Genomic DNA, 21,852 nt, shown 5'->3' on the forward strand with positions numbered 1-21,852 from the left:
CCGGTTCATGACTAGGGGCTTCCAGATTTCACAATCCTGCCCCAATTACCATTTGCCAATCGCCATAGGACTTTTGGGGTTTGGACTGGGTTTTTGGAAGACACCTGTGCGTGGATTTGTTTTATGTGTGTAGATCAGTGCACGCTGACCAACGCATAGTCTTCAAAGTAGGGCTCTGTTCCGATGGCATGAAGTAGTCACGACAAACCGGTAGATTCCTATCTGCTGCAGCCTTCATCCGCCTCCACAGCCATTGTAACATATCGCTTGTTATCATCCGCCTCTTCTGCCATTAAGGACTTCTTGGATCATTCTTTGTCTAGCTCCTTCCCTTTGACCTCACCACCTTGAGTGACCCTGTTGGGAGTATGAGATTCCCGACAGCTTCGCTCACAAGGGTCATAGGAACATGCAAGCCAACTCACCACGACAAGATGATGATCCAGCGACCTATACACCTACACCCACCCACCCACCCCAGCATCACTTTTAATTGTTCTCTGAGATGTGCAGGAGGGGAAAAAGTAAAACCGGGACATTATGAGATCAAATCAGAAACGAGGGAGGCTTCTGTAATTCTAGGACTGTCCCTGGAATTATACCAAGCAGTTCAAATCTTTACTATCTAAGAATCCACTACCTTTGCTTTTGCAGGTTTTCCAGGTCTACCAGGGGCACCAGGTCCACCAGGTAAGACTGTTTCATTATTTGGTTGTCTTGTTTTAGGGTGCGTATTGCCTTTCCACATAAATTCTACAACTTTTTGCACAAAAAGATAAAAGTGTTGGTCCACTAAAAGAATTCCAAAATCCATATTAGGGCAATACATTTCTAAGGCCACCAAAATATCACAGAATGGCACAGAAGCTTTTAAGTTCTCGTGATCTCTTCATCAGGCTAGATGGTAAACAGAGCAATGTGGGGAGAGGGGGAAGCGAGTTTGGATGATGCTGGAGCCTTAATTCTACATTTGGTCACAGTCTTAAGATGAAATGGGTTGCACCAAGGTCTGCTGGGAACAAGAAAAAAAACTTTTAGACAAACGTCAGTGCCCAGCTTAACACATTTCTACAAAAAATTCTCTTGGGCATATTGCTTCAGTACTGCGCATAAACAGCTCACCAAGCTCACTCTGCAGGTTTGAACTTCACGAGTGGAATCCAGCATAGCACTATGGCAATTGTTCTGTCAGTACAGAAATTTCTGCATGTGCAATGGAATGTTCTCCCCCTTTCCTCTCCCTGTTTGCTCCCTAAATTTGTTCTAGGGGTTCCCCTAACCCTCTGGAGCAGATTTGTGGAGGGAGGGGGCTGGGGGGGGCAACACTGTTTAACAGGTGGAAATCCTTGCCCTGGCGGGACTCATTAGGAAAATACTGCCCTCAATAGGCCCTATGCAGGTGGATGTTTCTAGGAATTAGGTTGAACAAGTAGCTCTGATAAATAAGCTACCGTATTTTTCGCCCTATAGGACGCACTTTTTCCCTTCCAAAAATGAAGGGGAAATGTGTGTGTGTGTCCTATGGGGCGAATGCAGGCTTTTGCTGAAGCCTGGAGAACGAGAGGGGTCGGTGCGCACCAGGCTTCAGGAGAGCCCCACCGCCAGCCCCGCAAACTCGCAGCGCGCCTTTCCCTCAGCGCGCCTTTCCCGCTGTCCCCCGACTTGGTTAGAAGGCTGGGGGGGGGGAGAAGCCTGCTCCTCCCCGTCGCCAGCCCTGCAAACTCAGGGGACAGCGGGGAGGCGCAGCGCGCCATCCCGCTGTCTCCCAACCTGGTTTGGAGGCTGGCGGAGGGCTTCTCCCTCCCCCAGCCCCGCAAGCTCCCAGAGCGATGCCAAAGCTGCACACAGCTTCGGCATGGCTCTGGGTCCCATTCTGGGGGCTGCGGGAGGGGGAAGCTCGGGCTTCCACCACCCCAGCCCCGCGCCTGGGGGGGGGAATAATTCCCCCCCTTTATTCCCCCCCCCAATCTAGGTGCCTCCTATAGGGCAAAAAATACGGTATCTTGCTATTGTTTGAACTCATAAGGTAGTTTAGGATCAGATTCAGTATGGTATCTCAGTATGGTATCTCAGCTGATATTATGGTGTTGCAATTATTTTATTGTTATTAAACAACTTATTGGTCAATATTTTTTCTGTTGGTTTTATTGATGCCTACTTCACTGCATTATTGTAATCAAGGGCAACCCAGTCCTGGGATAATAGGGGCACCTGGTTTTCCGGGCGAGAGAGGAGAAAAGGGTGACCGGGGGTCTCCTGGATCTTCATTGCCTGGGCCAAAAGGAAGAGATGGACCGCCAGGACTTCCCGGTGTACCAGGGCTTCCAGGCCCACCTTTTGCAACAGGCAAGTCAAAATGCACCCCAAAGTATACAGTCCTTTTAAAGTGCAAAACAATCAAGATAGTAAGAAATGTTACGCCCATGGTCATAATAATGGTTAAAAAGAAAATTATGGGGTTTTTTAGAATTGGTTAAATGAATTTGTTTTCAGATGTGGTGCCTCATTCTAGAAGAAATTTCTGTTTCCTGTTTCAAAACCTTGACTTTGGCTTGGTTAAGTGGTTTCACAAGTAAGTGTCTTCATATTTGATTCCTGACTGAGCTCTGTCGTGTCTCTTCTCGATCTTCTGGGATGTGTCCTGATGGGATGTGTTCAGACGGAAGAGGTCCAGAGCGGTCTGAGGGGGAAGGGTCTTAGGTCAGCTTCCCAAGGCAGTTTTAATCCTCTACATATTTCAGAATTTAGTCTGACATACAGGTTTCAGATTCACCTCCTAACTACTGCATAGCCTCTTCTTCTGAAGCAGAGCATCCTGTTACATAAGAGCTTGAGGCTCCAAGCAGAAGGGGGCAATATCCGGTCCTTGCAAGCAGAGAGAAAGCAACAACTATAGGCCTCTAGGAGGCTATGAAGGGGTTCTGCTGGCTGAAACAGTTTCCTGAAGCAGCTGCAGAATAAGTTGTCCCTTCAGGTATCACAATTAATTCCTCGAGTTCTGCTGCTTTTGCAGTTTATAGAACTTGCCTTTTAGTTTACCTTCACTATTACAGCCACACACTTGCCTTCTCTGGTGAAGCCTTTGGTCAATGTGTCTTCCAAAATATTGTGTCCCACAGATGAGACTATAATGCTACCCTGCAAATGAATTGCTTTTCTAAAGACACCTCTCACCCCAATCACTGGAGAAATCAATAATTGAAGCATACTGTAAATGTCCTTTCTCAAGAGGTTCCATGGTGAAGAATTTTCCCAGCCATATTTGAAAGTGAGGCAGATGATCTTCACAATCAGAGCCTGTAGCCTCTGGTTTGTTCTCTTTGGATGTCTGAATTTATCAGCATTCAACTACTAATATAGTCTCAGTACAGTGTTTCTTTTTCTTCAATGTGTGCCCTTTTGTTTTTATATAGAAGTTCACTTGATAGGGCTATATGTGGTTTGCTGTCAGGTGCTGGGCTCCTTAGTGTCATTCTGACAGAAACCTAAGAGGAGGTATATGCCCCCCACCCCCACGCTCCAGAGAACAGAAATGTACAATCAGTTCAACTTTTTCCTTTGTTGCTGCACAAAATATTGAACTGTATGTTTGCAGAAACTGACATATTCACACAAACACATGCAAATTGTCCTACTGTAAGGGGAAATGTGTGTACTGTTTGCCAAATATGGGAAGTAAATGAACTTTTAGTGTGTAAAAAACTGAATTTGGAAAAGAATCTTAGAATTGAGAATATTAGCATTATTTTGACTCAAATATGCTGTGGGCTATTTTCAAGCCAATTCAGCCTCCCAAGCAAATTTAGCAAGCAGATAAAATATATATGATTTTGTGGCATCTCAATTCAGGTTTTTGCATGCTAATGTGTATACAACAGCTCTGGTTTACATATTATTTTTATTCATTTATTATTTTATTTATAATTGTTTTATTTTAGTTTACTTTTTATTATAACTACATATTATGTTTTAGAGGAATATACTTCAGTGGCTGCCTTAAGGCCATGCAGGCAGTCCAGGTCCATATTTAGTCATGATAATGCTCTGGTTTCATGGAGAAATGTCCCATGTGAAGGATCTGGTTGCAGATAGAACCAGCAGCAGTTTCTACAACTATAGCAGCTCTTTTTCCAGCTACCCCAGTTGTGAGAACTGGTCCAAGCAGCACCTGTGATTTACCATTTCACTCAAGTAAGAGTGATCCATGTCACTGACATATATTTTTTAGAAATAGGATTTGCCATATAGAAACCATTCTGTGTTTTTCCCCCCCATTCAAACTGCAGATGGAATTCTGGAGTGCCAACCTGGGCAGCCTGGAGATCCAGGCCCTCCTGGGCCTCGTGGCCAGCATGGCTTCTTGGGAGAAAGGGGAGAAAAAGGTACCAACACTGACCTTGGATGTACATAGATATAGAACCTGCCAGGTAAAAGAAGCTATTCCAGGGGCTTACTCATACCTGCATGGCATGGGCACATTCAGGCAGCTCAGGGGACAGCAAAGAAAGACATAGTAGAGCAGTATCAGCAGATAATCCCACAAGGTCCATTCTGCACGTCACTCCCAACACTGCAGCAATCCTTCAAGCAGGACATTACACACCAACAACACCTGCACATTTGCCATACACAAAAGCACCAAGGAATGTATAGTGACAGCCTAATCACTGGCGGGGTGCAGTGGGTGTGGTCCGCCCCGGGTGTCATCTCTGAGGGGGAGTGACATCACTGCCGCCCCCCTGGGATGCCACGGGCAGAACCCCCTGGGACTCTCGCCCTGCCCCTGCGGGCAGCTAGCCCCGCCCTCGGGTGCACAGCATGTGTGCCGCTCCAGGTGCCAGAGCAGCTAGCTCCGCCTCTGAGCCTAATGACTCTAGCCTGCCCAGCACATCAACAAAATATAACTTAGCAAAATGCAGTTGAGCTGCCTAGTTGCCCCTTTCTCATCTTGAGTTGGAGTCACTTTGCCCCCTCTTTTTCCTGGGAGGAGGTAGCCGCTGCTGATTGTGTGCAGTGACAGGCGACTCCTAGGAAGGAGTTGCCCTATCTTCTCCAATGCCAGAATCACTATTTCCCTTTCTTCAAAGTGAATCAAGGCACTGTACCTTTAACAGCTGGTGATAGGCAACAAGCAACAAGTGAAGCTTTCTCCATCCCTGCATTTCTGTGGAGAGTGTAATTTTTAAAAATGCCAGAGGCTCTTGGTTCTCAAATGAAGTCAGGGAATATGTGACTCAGCAGCCCCCAACTAGCTTGACCAATACAGGAGATGAACCCCCGGAGGAATGTGATACAGAAAGGCAGGACTGTCAGGAGGCATGCTGTGCCTCTAGAGCTACAAAGTTGATTCCATTCCCTCATCTTGGACACCAATTCTCCAATTCTCAGCCAGAGGAGCAAGAACAGCAGTGGCAGACCTCAGAACACACTGATGTGGCCCTAGAAGGTACAGTGTACAGAACAATTTGTACCGTTCCCCAGAAAGGGAAGAGATGTGCAGTTGTGACAGTTGACTCCCTGTGAAGGGAGACAGAGGCATGACTCGTGATTTTAGTTTTCTCCACACAAATGCAGAGTTTGGGAAGCATGCAAGAAGAACTTGAGCTCTTAATACAGGATGGCAAATATGACCTAATAGGCAACATGACTGGAATGTAGAACTCGAGGGGTATAACCTCTCGAGGGTGCTCATCAATGGTTCCTCTTCATCCTGGAGAAGAGTGACTAGTGGGGTGCCACAGGGTTCTGTCTTGGGCCCGGTCTTATTCAACATCTTTATCAACGACTTGGATGATGGACTCAAGGGCATCCTGATCAAATTTGCAGATGACACCAAACTGGGAGGGGTGGCTAACACCCCAGAGGACAGGATCACACTTCAAAACGACCTTGACAAATTAGAGAACTGGGCAAAAACAAACAAGATGAATTTTAACAGGGAGAAATGTAAAGTATTGCACTTGGGCAAAAAAAATGAGAGGCACAAATACAGGATGGGGGACACCTGGCTTGAGAGCAGTACATGTGAAAAGGATCTAGGAGTCTTTGTTGACCACAAACTTGACATGAGCCAACAGTGTGACGCGGCAGCTAAAAAAGCCAATGCAATTCTGGGCTGCATCAATAGGAGTATAGCATCTAGATCAAGGGAAGTAATAGTGCCACTGTATTCTGCTCTGGTCAGACCTCACATGGAGTACTGTGTCCAGTTCTGGGCACCACAATTCAAGAAGGACACTGACAAACTGGAACGTGTCCAGAGGAGGGCAACCAAAATGGTCAAAGGCCTGGAAACGATGCCTTATGAGGAACGGCTAAGGGAGCTGGGCATGTTTAGCCTGGAGAAGAGGAGGTTAAGGGGTGATATGATAGCCATGCTCAAATATATAAAAGGATAGAGGAGGGAGAAAGGTTGTTTTCTGCTGCTCCAGAGAAGCGGACACGGAGCAATGGATCCAAACTACAAGAAAGAAGATTCCACCTAAACATTAGGAAGAACTTCCTGACAGTAAGAGCTGTTTGACAGTGGAATTTGCTGCCCAGGAGTGTGGTGGAGTCTCCTACTTTGGAGGTCTTTAAGCAGAGGCTTGACAACCATATGTCAGGGGTGCTCTGATGGTGTTTCCTGCTTGGCAGGGGGTTGGACTCGATGGCCCTTGTGGTCTATTCCAACTCTATGATTCTATGATTCTATGATTCTAACCTGTTCAAAAGGATAGACCAAAGAGGGTGGGGTGGAGTAGCATTATATATCTTATATTATATAGCATTATATAGCCAGTGTGGTGTAGTGGTTAAGAGCAGTGGACTCGTCATCTGGGGAACCGGGTTCGATTCCCTGCTCCTCCACATGCAGCTGCTGGGTGACCTTGGGCTAGTCACACTTCCCTGAAGTCTCTCAGCCTCACTCACCTCACAGAGTGTTTGTTATGGGGGAGGAAGGGAAAGGGGATTGTTAGCCGCTTTGAGATTCCTTACGGTAGTGATAAAGCAGGATATCAAATCCAAACTACTACTACTACTACTACTCTTCTTCTTCTTCTTCTTCTTCTTCTTCTTCTTCTTCTTCTTCTTCATAAGGGATGTGTACCCATCCATGACCTGGAGCAGGGAAGGCAGACGGAGAGTATAGGGGTAAAAAATGTAGGAGAGGGGGAAAACCAGTGACCTTCCTATGGATGTCTGCTATAGACCACCAAGCCAGACTGAAAACTTGGATGATGCCTTCCTATAGCAGATTACTAAACATTCAAAAAGGAGAGATATAGTAGTCATGGGAGACTTCAACTTCCCTAATATCTGTTGGAACACTGGCAAGAATGTAAGGACCAACAAATTCCTCCATTGCATCAATGGCAATTCCATTTCTCAAAAGGTAGAAGAAGCAACAAGAGGGTCAGCCCTCTTGGACCTGGTCCTCATCAACAGGGAGGAACAGATCAATGAAGTGGAAGTATTAGGAACCTTGGGAAGAAGTGATCATGTGCATTGGGGTTTCATTATACAGAGGGAAGAGTAAACTGTGTGTAGTCACACATACACTCTGGACTTTAAGAAGGCCAATTTTAAAAAGCTTAAGGAACTACTGGATGAAGTTCCATGGTCAGAAATGCTCAAAAGGAGTCCAAGATGGATGCTAGTTTCTCAAAGGTAAAATGTTGAAGACCAAATGGAGACAATTCCAACAACAAAAAAGTGGGAGGCATCTAATGAGACCATTGTAGCTTACAGATGAGCTGAAATTTAAGAAGAGCATGTATAAGAAATGGAAGAAAGGAGAACTCACAAAGGAAGAGTATATACATGGGTAGCCAACAGTTGCAGGGAAAAGGTCAGGTGGGCCAAAGCTCAGAATGAGCTCAGGCTTGCAAGGGAGATTAAAAATAGTGAAGGTTTATTTGGCTTTGAAGAAGAAGAAGCAAGTAGTAGGTCCCTTGCTTGGAGAAGATGGAGAAATCCTAATGGATTAAGGTAACGGACCCTTGGGTGGTTAAATCCAGTCAAAATTGACTATGGGGAGGGCACTCATCTCCGCTTTCAGGCTGATGGAGCTGGCATTTGTACACAGACAGCTTTCCAAGTCATGTTGCCAGCATGACTAAACCACTTCCGGTGCAACAGGACACCGTGACGGAAGGCAGAGCACACAGGACTGCTGTTTGCCTTCCCACCATAGCACTACCTATTTATCTTGCACTGGTATGCTTTTGAACAGCTAGGTTGGCAGGAGATAGGACAGAGCAATGGGAACTCACCCCGTCATGCGGATTCAAACTGTCCACCTTACGATCTGCAATCCCAAGAGGCTCGGTGGTTTAGACCACAGCGCCACCTGCACCCCAATGCTACTGGGTAAGAGAAGGCAGAACTGCTTGACACCTGCATTGCTTCTGTCTTCACCAAAAAGAAAAGCAATGTCCAACCTGGTGATGACAGAATAAAGGATGCTAGGTGGGAACTGCAGCCAAAGATAGGAACAGAGGTGATAAGAAAACACCTGGCTACTTTAAATGAATATAAATCTCCAGGACCTGATGAACTTCACCCAAGGGTACTAAAGGAGCTTGTGGATGTACTCTCGGAGCCTCTTTGAGAATTCTTGGAGAACAGGTGAGGTCCTGTGGACTGGAAGCAGACAAATGTACCCATTTTCAAAAATGGGGGGGGGGAGAAGATCCAGGTAACTACTGACCAGTCAGCTTGACATCGATACCAGGAAAGGTCCTAGAACAGATAATCAAACAGTGAGCACTTAGAAAAGGATACTGTGATTGCTAACACCCAGCATGGGTTTCTCAAAAACTAGTCATGCCAGATGAATCTGTCTCCTTTTTTCTGATGGAATTACAAGCTTGGTGGATCAGGGGAATGCTGTGGATGTAGTATATTCTTATTTCTGTAGGGCTTTTGACAAATACCTCCATAATATTATTGCAAAGAAATCCCCAAGCCAAAGAGATCCCCAAGCCAAACGGAGGACATAGATGATGCCTTCCTGAAACAGATGGCCAAGCATGCAAAAGGAAGGGAGATAGTAGTAATGGGGGACTTCAATTACCCGGATATTTGTTGGATGTCAAACTCAGCCAAGAGCATAAGGTCAAACAGATTCCTCACTGGCTTTGCAGACAACTTCATTGTCCAGAAAGTGGGAGAAGCAACAAGAGGAACAGCCATTTTAGATCTGGTCCTAACCAATGTTGATGACCTGGTTAATGGGGTAGAAGTGGAAGTATCATTAGGCGCGAGTGATCATGCTCTTCTGAAGTTTACTATACAGCGGAAAGGAGCAGCCAAGCATACTAGGACTCAATTTCTTGACTTTAAGAAAGCCGACTTCATAAAACTTAGGGAAGTGCTGGGTGAGATCCCATGGACAGTAATACTAAAAGGAAAGGGAGTTCATGATGGCTGGGAGTTTGTTAAGAGGGAAATAGTAAAAGCACAACTTCAGGCAATACCAATGAGACGGAAACATGGAAGGTGCCTAAAGAAGCCAGGGTGGCTATCTAAAGAACTTTTAACTGAGCTAAGATTAAAAAAGGATGTGTACAAAAAATGGAAAAGGGGGGAAACCACCAAAGAGGAATTCAAACAAATAGCCAGCACGTGTAGACACAAAGTCAGAAAAGCTAAAGCACAGAATGAACTCAGGCTTGCTAGAGAGGTTAAAAGCAACAAAAAAGGCTTTTATGGGTATGTTCGTAGCAAAAGGAAGAACAAAGAAACAGTGGGGTCACTCAGAGGAGAAGATGGTGAAATGCAAACAGGGGACACAGAAAGGGCTGAACTCCTCAATGCCTTCTTTGCCTCAGTCTTCTCCGATAAAGAAAACAATGCCCGACCTGAAGAATTTGGAGCAAATGATTCAGCAGAGGAAACAGCCCAGAATAACTAAGGAGATAGTACAAGAATACTTGGCTAGTTTAGATGTATTCAAGTCTCCAGGGCCAGATGAACTGCATCCAAGAGTATTAAAAGAACTGGCAGATGTGATCTCAGAACCACTGGCAGTCATCTTTGAGAATTCCTGGAGAACAGGCGAAGTCCCGGCAGACTGGAGGAGGGCAAATGTTGTCCCTATTTTCAAAAAGGGGAAAAGAGAGGACCCAAATAATTACCGCCCAGTCAGTCTGACATCAATACCAGGGAAGATTCTGGAGCAGATCATTAAGCAAACAGTCTGTGAGCACCTAGAAAGGAATGCTGTGATCACCAATAGTCAGCATGGATTTCTGAAAAATAAGTCATGTCAGACTAACCTGATCTCGTTTTTTGACAGAATTACAAGCCTGGTAGATGAAGGGAACGCAGTGGATATAGCCTACCTTGATTTCAGCAAGGCATTTGACAAGGTGCCCCATGATATTCTTGTAAAGAAGCTGGTAAAATGCGGTCTTGACTATGCTACCACTCAGTGGATTTGTAACTGGCTGACTGACCTTGTGGTCTCTTCCAACTCTATGATTCTATGATTCTATGAAATTAGTGAAATGTGTATTGATCAAGGTAACTGTTAGGTGGATTTGTAGCTGGTTGACTGACCAAACCCAGAATGTTCACTAATGGTTCCTCATTATTCTAAAGAAGAAAAACGACAAGTGGGATGCTGCAAGGTTCAGTCCTGGGCCTGTTGTTGTTCAATATATTTATAAATGACTTGGATGAAGAAATAGAGCCACCCCTCTCTGTTTGGTGTCATCTGCAAATTGTATGTGTATCCCCTATACACATACAATTTGCAGATGACACCAAACAGAGAGGGGTGGCTCATGCCACAGAAGACAGAAATAGGGATTCAAAATGACCTTAATATATTTGAAAACTGAGCCCAAACTAACAAAATGAATTTCAGTAGGGACAAATGTAAGGTTCCGCACTTAGGCAAGAAGAACCAGGTGCACAAATATACGATGGGGAACATCTTGCTTGCTAGTAGTAAATATGAGAAGGATTTAGGGACCACAATATTGTTGTTGTTGTTATTTTATTGTGTATATAACATAAAATACATACAATACAAACATTACACATTACAAATAATCTGGCAAATTACAAATATAGAGAAAAGAAAAGAAGAAATAGAAAGTGATTTTGTTTAAAATGAAAAAGAACCTTCCAACTATACTCGTTGCACTATTTTGCAATTAGATTTTCTTTACACAGTTTCTAATGTTATTTTTCTCCTTGATTCTAGTTTTCTCCACCACTACGTTACAAGACTCATTCAATATATGCCAGGAAGCTTTTGTTGTCACAGTTACCTTTGAAATATTCTTTAATTACTATCCACAATCTTAACGTGATTCAACAGTGTGATACAGTCAAGTAAAAGTTGAGAAAATATGTAAAAATGTCATATTTCTTGAGTGAGAACATTAGGGTTATTTTCTGTGGGAATTACTATTTGGTTTGTAAAGGTCTTAAGCATAACCCTCTGATAAATATCTCTGTATTTTTAATATAGGGGTAAAAGGTGATGGCTGTTTTACCTGTGATGTACCCAGCCTAGCTGGTGAGCCAGGCCCCCAGGGGTTTCCAGGGGAACCAGGTAAAGTACAAAATAAGCACTGTGCTAGACTCCTCCAGGATTTGTGCTAGATTCCTCCAGGATTTGCATTGCCTTCCTCTTATTCCATTAATCACATTGCTTCATATACAAAATGGTGCGGGCAGCAAGCTTCAAAGATGTTGATATCTACTGTAATACAATGGCTGATGAAAAAATTGCTTCATTATTCTGGATGGCAGATACATGTGGGGAGAATAGTTAGGGCCGCACAAGACCACCCTTTCTCTGTTTCTGGAGGAAATCCTTGCTCTTTCCTGTCTGATCTGGAAGCAGCACCTCAACAGAGCCATCAAAAGTTCAGCAAAGTACAATCCGGCTCTTCCTTCTTCAGATGAGAAGATACTTCCTGAAGGATTGAGAATGCCCTCCTCACTCTATTATGAGCAGGAGTTTACAGGAAGAAGTTCCCATTTTCTTCTCACCCATCCATCTTGCACATGCCCATTTTAATGTTGCCATTTTAATGTGTTATGGCTATTTGGAAGATATGTTACACAAGTGCCACATCTCCACAATATCCATACCATTTTGTGATCTTTTATTTTTGTTCTTATAGTTTTGTAAAGTTTCAGCATTCTCTACAGCAGTCCTGAAATTCTTGTGTGCGCTTTTCTCTGAAAGTGACATCATCAATGTGGGTGACATTATAGGAACTGATTTCCTTTTTTTGTATTCTCTGTCTGGATAGAAGATACTGCTGTACATGCACTCCATCCTGGATTGCTCAAGTGTAATACTAAAATAAAAATCTGTTTTTGAAAATCATCTCAAATAATCCTAAATTTACATTATTAGATCTTAATAATCCAGAGGTTTTCAACCTTTTTGAGTCCGTAGCTCCCTTGACCAACTAAATTCTTTCTGCTGTGCCTTTGTGAGGCTCAGGAGCCCAGTTATGGGAAACCCAGCCAGATGGGCAGGGTATAAACAATAAATTATTATTATGGTTATGCCACCCTTTGCCTGCAGAGCTGGCAGCCTCTCACCCTTTTTCGAACGCCCTCCCTTGTGGAGTGTTCCCTCAGCCTCCTCCCCCCTATCCTTGGGAGTCCTCTGGGCAGCCGCAACTGCCGCCCCTGGTCTCTGAGCTGCCCCCCCCCCACCCCAAAGAGATGTGCCTCCTCACACTGCCCCACAGGGGGCTGGGAAGCACCCCCTGACCAGCCCCAGAGGCACCATTTGCCTGCGGAGCTTGTAGCCAGGGCTGCTGCAACAAACAGCTGTGCAGGCTGTTGGGAGGCAGAGAAGCAAGAGGGCATCAGAGGAGGGAGGGAAGGAAGGAAGGAAGGAAAGAGGGCCAGAGGGCAGGGTTGCCCGCAGCACCCCTGACCATCATCCAAGGCACCCTAGGATGCCACAGCACACGGGCTGAAAACCGCTGTAATAAACAGTGCTTTAAGCAGTATACTTTTATTGTTTCTGGAAATATTTTATATATTTAAATGAATTTTCTTAGAATATCAAATTATAGAAGAGCAAATGGCATGAAAAATATTTCTTAGCAGAACCCCTCATACTTGTAAGTTACATTTATCTTTTCCTATTCTTTACAAGGTGTTGCAGGACCAAAGGGTGCTAAAGGTGACAGGGGCCTTTCTGGATTTGAGGGTCTTCCAGGAATGACAGTAAGTAAATGATCCAAATATTTCACAGCCATTTCTTCAGCAGCATATAATATAAGATAATGGCTTTATAACAGTCATTGGTTTCAAGGTACATCATCTCAGCAAATGAACTAAGGAAATGTATTTTATTATTTGGTATATAATTCCTATTCTCTTATCCCCATGGAACTGTCATTGGGTAAACAGCAAAGGATACAGTATCTGCCCCAGGAGAGCTGGAGTCTCCCATCTTCCATTTCTCCAGAATGGCTTGTCCTCAGGCTGAACACTCTTTGAAGGCAGGCATACTCCCTCTCTAGGCTGTTATCCAAAATCTCATAGTCCTTTTCCCCCCATAAAAAATTATTGAAACTTTTTCATGATACAGAACAATTAAAAACAAACTAATTTAAATGAAAACTAAAAGGAGAAAAGAATCACCACATAATTATCTCTGTCAACGAGCTGTTGACAGAAATTGTCTAGTGCACCATCTTCCTCCTGGAAGTCAACTCATCTCACCCTTTCCTGAAGTGCATCCTCAGAGGGACAACTCTGCTTTCATCTCTGGTTCAGCATTAATTTCTGTCCTCCCTGTCAGCAACAGAGATACACCACCCTGTCAGCAATAGAGAACCTTCCATTTGAACCACAAATTGATTCCGCTTCACATTATATTCTTCAAATGCTATCACTGGTGGCTATCACCATAGTACACAGCATCTCAGAGCTAAACACCGTATTGGTGCACCACAACTATTGCACCTTTCATTGCAACCAGGTAGTCTGGGGCATCAACCTATCCTTCACATATATAAAGAGTCTTTCTTGACTTAGAGCAAATTCAGTTTTGCTGTTTTGTTTTTTTGTTTGGTTTTGTGTTGTTTTGAAAAGAGAGACACAGTGCCCCTTTACAGTGTCTTTTAAGCTGCATGGTTTTGTTCAGTTTACTTTCTTTGGTATGTGAGCTTCTTCTGTGCAGGAAGATTCAAATTATATATGAGTGTGTGGATGCACTGTTAAATAAGCAATCCTTCACATGTATTCTGAGTTGAAAGTTACAGAAGGACTATATAACCTTTCCAAACATTTCAGTAAGCTCTTGGTTCCAGTTTTGAATAAACATTCACAAACCTTTTATTGATAATAATCAGCTAAATAGTTTGAGGATCTATACAACTTTGTAACATGCAGAAAACAGCATTCTTAGAGAAACCAAAGACTGGAACTGAGGGAAGTCGGGGTGGGATGGGGGGTGGGTTTTGTGTGGGAGGGGGGAGGGAGGAAAAATGGGGGGGCACAAGGATGATATGTCTTTGGATAATATGTCTTGTTATAATTTTGAATTATTTTTTTTATATATAAAAAAGTAAGCTCTTGGTTCCATTAGACCTGTCTGGCTATAAGGAGTGGCAAGTTCAGATTCTCATGGTTCTCTGGAAATTTAGAGGTCTGTATTATTTCATAGCAACACACACAGAAAAACTGAATATGAGCAATCTTGGCAATTCATTATTTGTCACCTGAATATCTAGCACTAAAACCTGAGGTTGTTTAGTTTTTTCTGATTTATTAAAATATATTTTATTATTTATTTAATGATGCTATAATGTTATTTCAGGGACCTCCAGGTGTACCTGGACTGGCAGGAAGCCCAGGAGCAAAAGGGGAACCTGGAGATGTTTTTTTTGACTCTGATTTAAAAGGTGATAAAGGAGATCCAGGATTCCCTGGACCTCCAGGTGTTCCTGGAAGAGAAGGAAGACCAGGGCGGGATGGCCTGCCAGGTGCCCCAGGTCTTAAAGGTGCATCGGTAGGTGTATGTCTATGTTTGCCCATTGTACTGTCTACTATATTAACTGTAGGGTATTACTGTCACAAGATGTCAGTACGTTCACCCTATCTTTCTTATACACATCTGATAGCAACACTCCACGTTACAGTTCTCATTCACTGGAACGCTCTTGCAGATAAATCCCATTACAATATTTCTGCATGCAGTGCTGAATACCTGCAATAATACCTGCTTGGAAGTAGACTAGGTAGCTCTCAACATTTTTGGTGCACTTACTGTGTTTAAACATCACTGTTAACCTGAGTTTAATTTTCCCCCATGTTGATATTTTCAAGAATGGGTCTGACACTTCGTTCTTATTTTATTACTACATTTATCTGTTGTGCAATGGCCCTGATGTCACACTTTCACCCAGTCTGCGACATTCTGTGACAGCCAAACCTTTGTCACTCACTACCACAAAAGATGTAGGTTTGGTGACTTTATGGCAAAATGCATAACCGGTTGGTTATGCCACTACACTACACCTGTTGTCAAAGGGCTGACAGGAAGAGCAGGTCAGAGAGGAAGATACAAGGCTAACTTGCAGTTAGTTTCTGTATTAAGGAAAGGAAAAAATACAAGGAGGCTCATAAACGCAAACTCCCCTAATTAAGAAGTTGCTTGAACTGGCACGCAGCCCCTCCTTCGCTCTCAAGCCTTCTTAGTTAGGGCTCCTCCCCTGTAATCTTCCTCTACAGTGAGCTCCAGGAGCCTCTATGCCTGTCTGGCTCGTTGCTCGGCAACATGTAACATCCTAGGGGTAAGTGGGGCCGGGGAGCCATCAGCAGAGGAGCTGTCAGGATGGCTCTGGGGGAGAGATGCAGGACCTGGCTCCCCTCTGTTGTCTCTGTTGCAACCTGCATCCAAACTGGAAACCTCATCATTCTGCCCTGTTCTGGGCCATTTGCCTGCTTCTGCCTCTTAATGATCCCTCAAGCTTCCTGCTTCTAGTACCTCCCAACTTGTTCCCTCCTCTGGGGGTCTCTTGAGTGGGAAGCTTCCACCACTCTTCCTCATCCAAGCAGTCCCTGACACCTGTAAATGTGGCTGTACATCAGGGGTAGCCAACATGGGGCTCCATAGATATGGTTGAACTTCCCATCAGCCCAGCCAGCATGACAGTGCCAGTGATGATGAATGTTGTAGTCCAACAACATCTGGAGGGCACAGTGTTGGCTATATATCCTACATATGATCCCTTTTAAATGAAGAATAGCTACAAATATTCTAAATATACCCACATCTGTAGACTGGTGATGGCTGAGCTCCCAACCCACACTTTGGATTATGTCGAAAACAAGCTGTTACATTCTTCCTAAAAAGTCTGTGGATATCTTAGCTTGTTTCCAAGGCAATCTAAATCCAGCCCACCGTTTCAACCTCACTCTTTTCCAAGCATAACAAAATGGGTCTCAGCAACATCCCTACTGGAAACCTAGTTGCTTTTGTCTTATAATGAGGGGCAACTGTATTCTGAGCAGCAAGTAATTTTAAATGATCCCGTTTCAGGAACAGAATTTATGCACATTGGAAAACATTTATTCATAATCCAGTGTGGCCGGAGCTTGTTTATTGTAATGGTTAATCCAGCTACTTTAGTTAAACTAATGCAATATCATAAAATAAATGTTACTCTTTGATGTATAAGGTGAAGAGGTTATTGTTTTCTTGTTTTCTTAAAACTAGGGAACAATTGGGTTAAAAGGAGAACGTGGCCTGCCAGGAATAAGTGGTTTTCCAGGACCCCGAGGAGAGAGAGGTTTTCCTGGTTCCCCAGGGGTCGGGCCCTCTGGGCCCCCTGGTGATAAAGGGGACAGAGGTCTTTCAGGGATTCCCGGCACACCAGGATTTCCAGGTAACACTACTGATGGTAGTCATACAAATAGCTACTATTTACCCAGATGACAATTTCAGCAATACTAAAACTGCACAAAATATTTTTTTAAAAAACCAGTCACAGAAATAGCAGCAGAACTGGTGTGAAACAATGTGATGTTCATGAGTTTTTGAAAAAAGACTCTAAAGGACAACATTGTAATGTTAGAATCAATAAGCTAGTGAGAAATAAAGCTAAGATTCAGTGCTTTTCAAATTCTGTAACTTACATTAAGATCTAAAAAGTGCTACCTTTTGATTTTCACATTTGAGAGTAAGAGTGTCTAATAGTTTCCTGTACAACTATGATTTATTTTATACCCAATCTTCATCCTTGCTTCTCGGGACAGATTGCAACAATTAAAACACAATGTTAAAAACAGTTTAAAGCCACTTAAATCAGAAAAACAAGGTGAATCCTTAAAATATACATTTCAGGTGTCAGATGTAAAGAGCATTGGCAGAAAGCTGTATAATGAAGATGACAGATGTATCTCTTTGGGGAGAGAGCTGCACAGCTTTGAGTCTGCCACAGAGAATGCCCTCTCCTAAGCAACCAGCCCTCAAGCTTCTGAGGGTGGAAGAGCTAAGAAGAGGGTTCCTCTGCTTTCCTTACCACTTGAGGGTTGCTGTAGCGAAGGGGGTGGTCTTCCAAGTGTTTGGGGCCTAAGTCATTTAGGGCTTTAAACCCCAACATGAACATTTTGAATTGGGCCTGGAAAGAAACTCCAATTCCAATTCCAATTAAACTTTTTATTGTGCTAGCCATAGGCCATGGCATCATTCAGAAGAAGAACAAAAAGAAAAAACAATAAATAAAGAACAACAATAACCATAAAAATCATCGGACACAGACATACAATAAAACCACAGTCACAGCTACTAAAATTATTTGTTGCAATAAATAGAATAGAATAGAATAGCAGAATATTCTCAGGTATGATGTGCCAAATTAAATATCCGAATCCCCTTTGCAGTTGACTGCTATTTTGTCTAGTTCCTTCTTCCTGATCTTCTTAGTTGCCAGCACATAAAGTAACAAAGTTGTCGGTGTCGCTCAGAAGCCATTTCCTCCTTTCCCCCCTATTCAAATGCTTTCCATTCATAAACAGGGATTTTATAAATCGGTCTCTTGGGTCTATATACCGTATTTTTCGCTCTATAGGACGCACCGGACCATAGAAGGGGGGGAACAGGGGGAATTTTTTTTTTCTTGTTCTCCCCCTCTAAAACAAGGTGCGTTCAAGGTGCATTCACCCAAAGCCTACGGAGCGCAGCGGGAGTTCCCGCTGCGCTCTGGAGGCTTCAGGCGGCTACCTTGGAAGCCTGGAGAGCGAGAGGGGTCAGTGCGAGAGGGCTTCAGTGAAGGCAACCCGAAGCCCCTGGAGCACGGCAGGAGTTCCCGCTGGACTCCGAAGGCTTCAGGTTCCTTTCGACCTGCTCTTTGGGGCTGGCGGGGGGAAGCACTGCTTCCCCCCCCCCACCAGCCCCAAAGAGCAGGTCGGGGAACAGCGCAAAGGCTGCGTGCAGCCTTGCCGCTGCCCCCTGAGCTTGTGGAGCTGTCGGTGGGGGGAAGCACTGCTTTCCCCCACCGCCAGCTTCAAAGATCCCTGAAGCCTTTGGAGTGCAGTGCGAGGTCCTGCTACGCTCCAAAGCCTTCAGGGATAGCTTTGCACAGCCATCCCCAAGCTAGAAGAGCAAGACGGAGCCCTCCGCCTCGCTGTTCTGGCTTGGGGGCAGCCTTTCTAGCCTCTGCAGGGCAGCAGGGTGAAGGCACCCCGCTGCCCTGCAGAGGCTTTGTGCAGCCATCCCCAAGCTAGAAGAGCAAGACGGAACGCTCCGTCTCGCTGTTCTGGCTTGGGAACAGCCTTTCTAGCCTCTGCAGGGCAGCCATCCCCAAGCTAGAACAGCGAGACGCAGCGCTCCGCAGCACTCCGTCTCCCTGTTCTGGCTTTCGGCTTAGCCGTGCAGCCTGCATTTGCTCTATAGGACACACACACATTTCCCCTTAATTTTTGGAGGGGAAAAAGTGTGTCCTATAGAACGAAAAATACGGTATAACAGGCACTGCAATAAATAATGGCACGCAGGGTTGTCCACACAGACAGAGTCTCTCTTTGTAATGTACTTTGCTGTACCGTCCATCCAACACTGCCGAGGGCATCAATTGGAATCGTAGTTCTGTAAAAGCAATTCTTAGTACAGCAAGTGGGAGCTTTGTCAGGTATCTGGCTTGGGCATGCTCTGTTTTGATAAGTGGGAACCATGGTGAGCTCTTGGTAGAAGCAATCATGGTTAGATCCCTTTCTGCATCAGACCTAAAGAGACAATCTCTTAAATAATAATAATAATAATAATAATAATAATAATAATAATAATAATAATTTTTTATTTATACCCCGCCCTCCCCAGCCAAGGCCGGGCTCAGAGCGGCTTACAAACAATAATAAAAACAAGATGAATGATTACAACTTAAAAACAAAAATAAAATACAACATTAAAATAATGGAACATTAAAATATTAAAATGTAACCTCATCGCAGGAGGAGAAGGAAAAGAAAAAAGAAACAGAGGGAGGGAGGGAATCAAATTGGCTCCAAGCCAAAGGCCAGGCGGAACAATTCTGTCTTACAGGCCCTGCGGAAAGAAATCAGATCCTGCAGGGCCCTGGTCTCATGAGGCAGAGCATTCCACCAGGCCAAAGCCAGAGTTGAAAAGGCCCTGGCTCTGGTTGAAGCCAATCTAACTTCCTTAGGGCCTGGGACCACTAGGGTGTTGTTACTTATGGACCTTGAGGCTCTCCGTGGGGCATACCAGGAGAGGCGGTCCCGTAGGTACGAGGGTCCTAGGCTGTGAAGGGCTTTAAAGGTCAAAAGCAGCACCTTAAATCTGACCCTGTCCTCCACCGGGAGCCAGTGCAGCTGGAAAAGCACTGGGTGAATATGCTCCCATGGCAGGGACCCCGTGAGGAGCCTCGCTGCAGCATTCTGCACCCTCTAGAGTTTCTGGGTCATCTTCAAGGGCAGCCCCGCGTAGAGCAAATTACAGTAGTCAAACCTGGAGATGACCGTCACATGGATCACTGTGGCCAGGTTAGGGCGGGAAAGGTAAGGGACCAACTGCTTGATGCGGCGAAGGTGGAAAAATGTCACCTTGGCTGTTGCTGTAACTTGCGCCTCCATGGAAAGGGAGGCGTCAAGGATTACACCCAAACTCTTAACGGAAGGCAATGGCACTAATTGGGCCCCCGCAAGAGAAGGGAGTTGGTCCCTCATCCCCATGCCATCCCGACCCAGCCATAGGACTTCTGTCTTCGAAGGATTTAGTTTCAATCGGCTCCCACGAAACCATCCAGCCACAGCTTCCAAGCATCTGGAAGTGCCTCTTATCCATCTTCATGGTCACCTGAAGATCTTGTAATTGATACTGGGACAAGAGACGTTGGATGCCAGCCTTCCAGCATTTGGTCTGTTCCTGTTCTATGTAAGACATAGCAGGAAATCTCTTCTCCGAAAGAAGTCTTTTCACATAATTTAGGCATAGGCAATCAATTCTAGCCTGTATTGTTGTCACGTCAGCTTCAGCACGAAGAAGAACAGCTGGGATCCCGTTGGGGAGCGAGAGCACTATCCTGAGGAATTTGTTCTGCACTATTTCTAAGGCTTTGTTAGCCTTTGGGTCCATGCCCCATATCGCTATTCCATAGAGCATCTGGGAAACCACTTTGCTGGCAATGATTTTCAACACAGGTTCTAGTAACTGGCACTCACCATTAATGCCCCACAAGATTTCTGCTCTTTGAGTTTTGTAGCCTCAATGTGCCCCTTCCATGACAGAGTCTCAGTGAAGAGAACTCCCAGATATCTGAAGGAACATGTTTGCTTCAGATTCTGCTGATCCATTTTCCATTTGAATCTGGGACTACGCTTCCCAAAGACCATAATTTTGGTCTTGGGGTAATTCACGGCGAGGTCTTCCCACTTGCAATACATGCTAAACATTGTAAGCAGATTGTTAAGACCTAATCAGGAGAGTGATAGGAGACCACATCATCAACATACAGCAGACAATATATTTCCCCATTGCTAATTGATGGGGCGGGGGATTGCGCCAGTGCTAGGTGTGGCACCATATCATTTATGTAAAAGTTGAAGGGTGTGGGAGCCAATATACAGCCTTGTTTCACGCCTTTTGATGTATTGAATGCTTCCAACAGACCTCCCTTGAAACCCACTCTGACTCGTGTTTTGGTGCCGCAATACAATTCATGAATTAATAATAATAGTTGTAATTATATATTGGCATTTGAGAGTTTCTCCCACAGTCTATTACGGTTGATTGAGTCAAAAGCAGCAGATAGGTCAATGAAGGCAGCTTGTTTTGATTGGTGTATTTGTTGATAATAGGAGAGTGTAAAACACTGGTCAGTAGTACTATATCCATCTTTGAACCCTGCTTGTTCCTCATATAGGGTGTTATTTTCACTAAGCTAGACTGTTAGTTTGGTGGAAAGAAACTGAAAACCAGTGAAGCTGTTTGGGCTATGTGAGATCTAAACGGCACCTCAGGTAGTAACCTGACTGGTGGATTTTGAACCAATTGAAGTTTTCAAATTGTCTTCAAGGGCAGTCATTTCTATCTATCTAGTGAACCATCCACTGTGATCACCTGAACTTCCAGCACTGATGATGTACCCAGGAGCACCTCCAAGCTGTGGACCTGCTTCTTCCAGGGAAGGGCCATCCTGTCTTGAAGAGGCTGTCTCCCCACCCCCTAGAGATGAGAACTTGGGACACACAAAACCCATCATCTCCTCCAAGCACCAGTCTGACACCTCAGTCATTTCTCCCTGTTTAGGTGGAAGAAAGAATTAAGAGCTGGGTCTGGGTGTCATCTGCATATTGATGGCACTTCACTTCAGATCTCCTGGTGAATATTTTCAGTGGCTTTGTATATATGTTAAA

The 21,852-nt window shown here is 44.5% G+C and overlaps 1 protein-coding gene across 2 annotated transcripts in view; it reads left to right on the forward strand.

The window, feature by feature from the left end:
• Positions 1-21,852, forward strand: part of COL4A1 (collagen type IV alpha 1 chain) — a 202,071-nt gene that overhangs the window by 81,834 nt on the left and 98,385 nt on the right. For both annotated transcript variants that reach the window (XM_082215731.1, XM_082215732.1), the window contains exons 20-26: positions 655-690; positions 2,182-2,346; positions 4,287-4,382; positions 11,468-11,551; positions 13,127-13,197; positions 14,798-14,989; positions 16,700-16,868. In XM_082215731.1, the coding sequence (XP_082071857.1) occupies positions 655-690; positions 2,182-2,346; positions 4,287-4,382; positions 11,468-11,551; positions 13,127-13,197; positions 14,798-14,989; positions 16,700-16,868 (813 nt within the window). The remainder of the gene's footprint in view (positions 1-654; positions 691-2,181; positions 2,347-4,286; positions 4,383-11,467; positions 11,552-13,126; positions 13,198-14,797; positions 14,990-16,699; positions 16,869-21,852) is intronic.

Source organism: Podarcis vaucheri (genome assembly GCF_965113315.1).
Source record: "Podarcis vaucheri genome assembly, chromosome: 3".
Lineage (NCBI taxonomy): Eukaryota > Metazoa > Chordata > Lepidosauria > Squamata > Lacertidae > Podarcis > Podarcis vaucheri.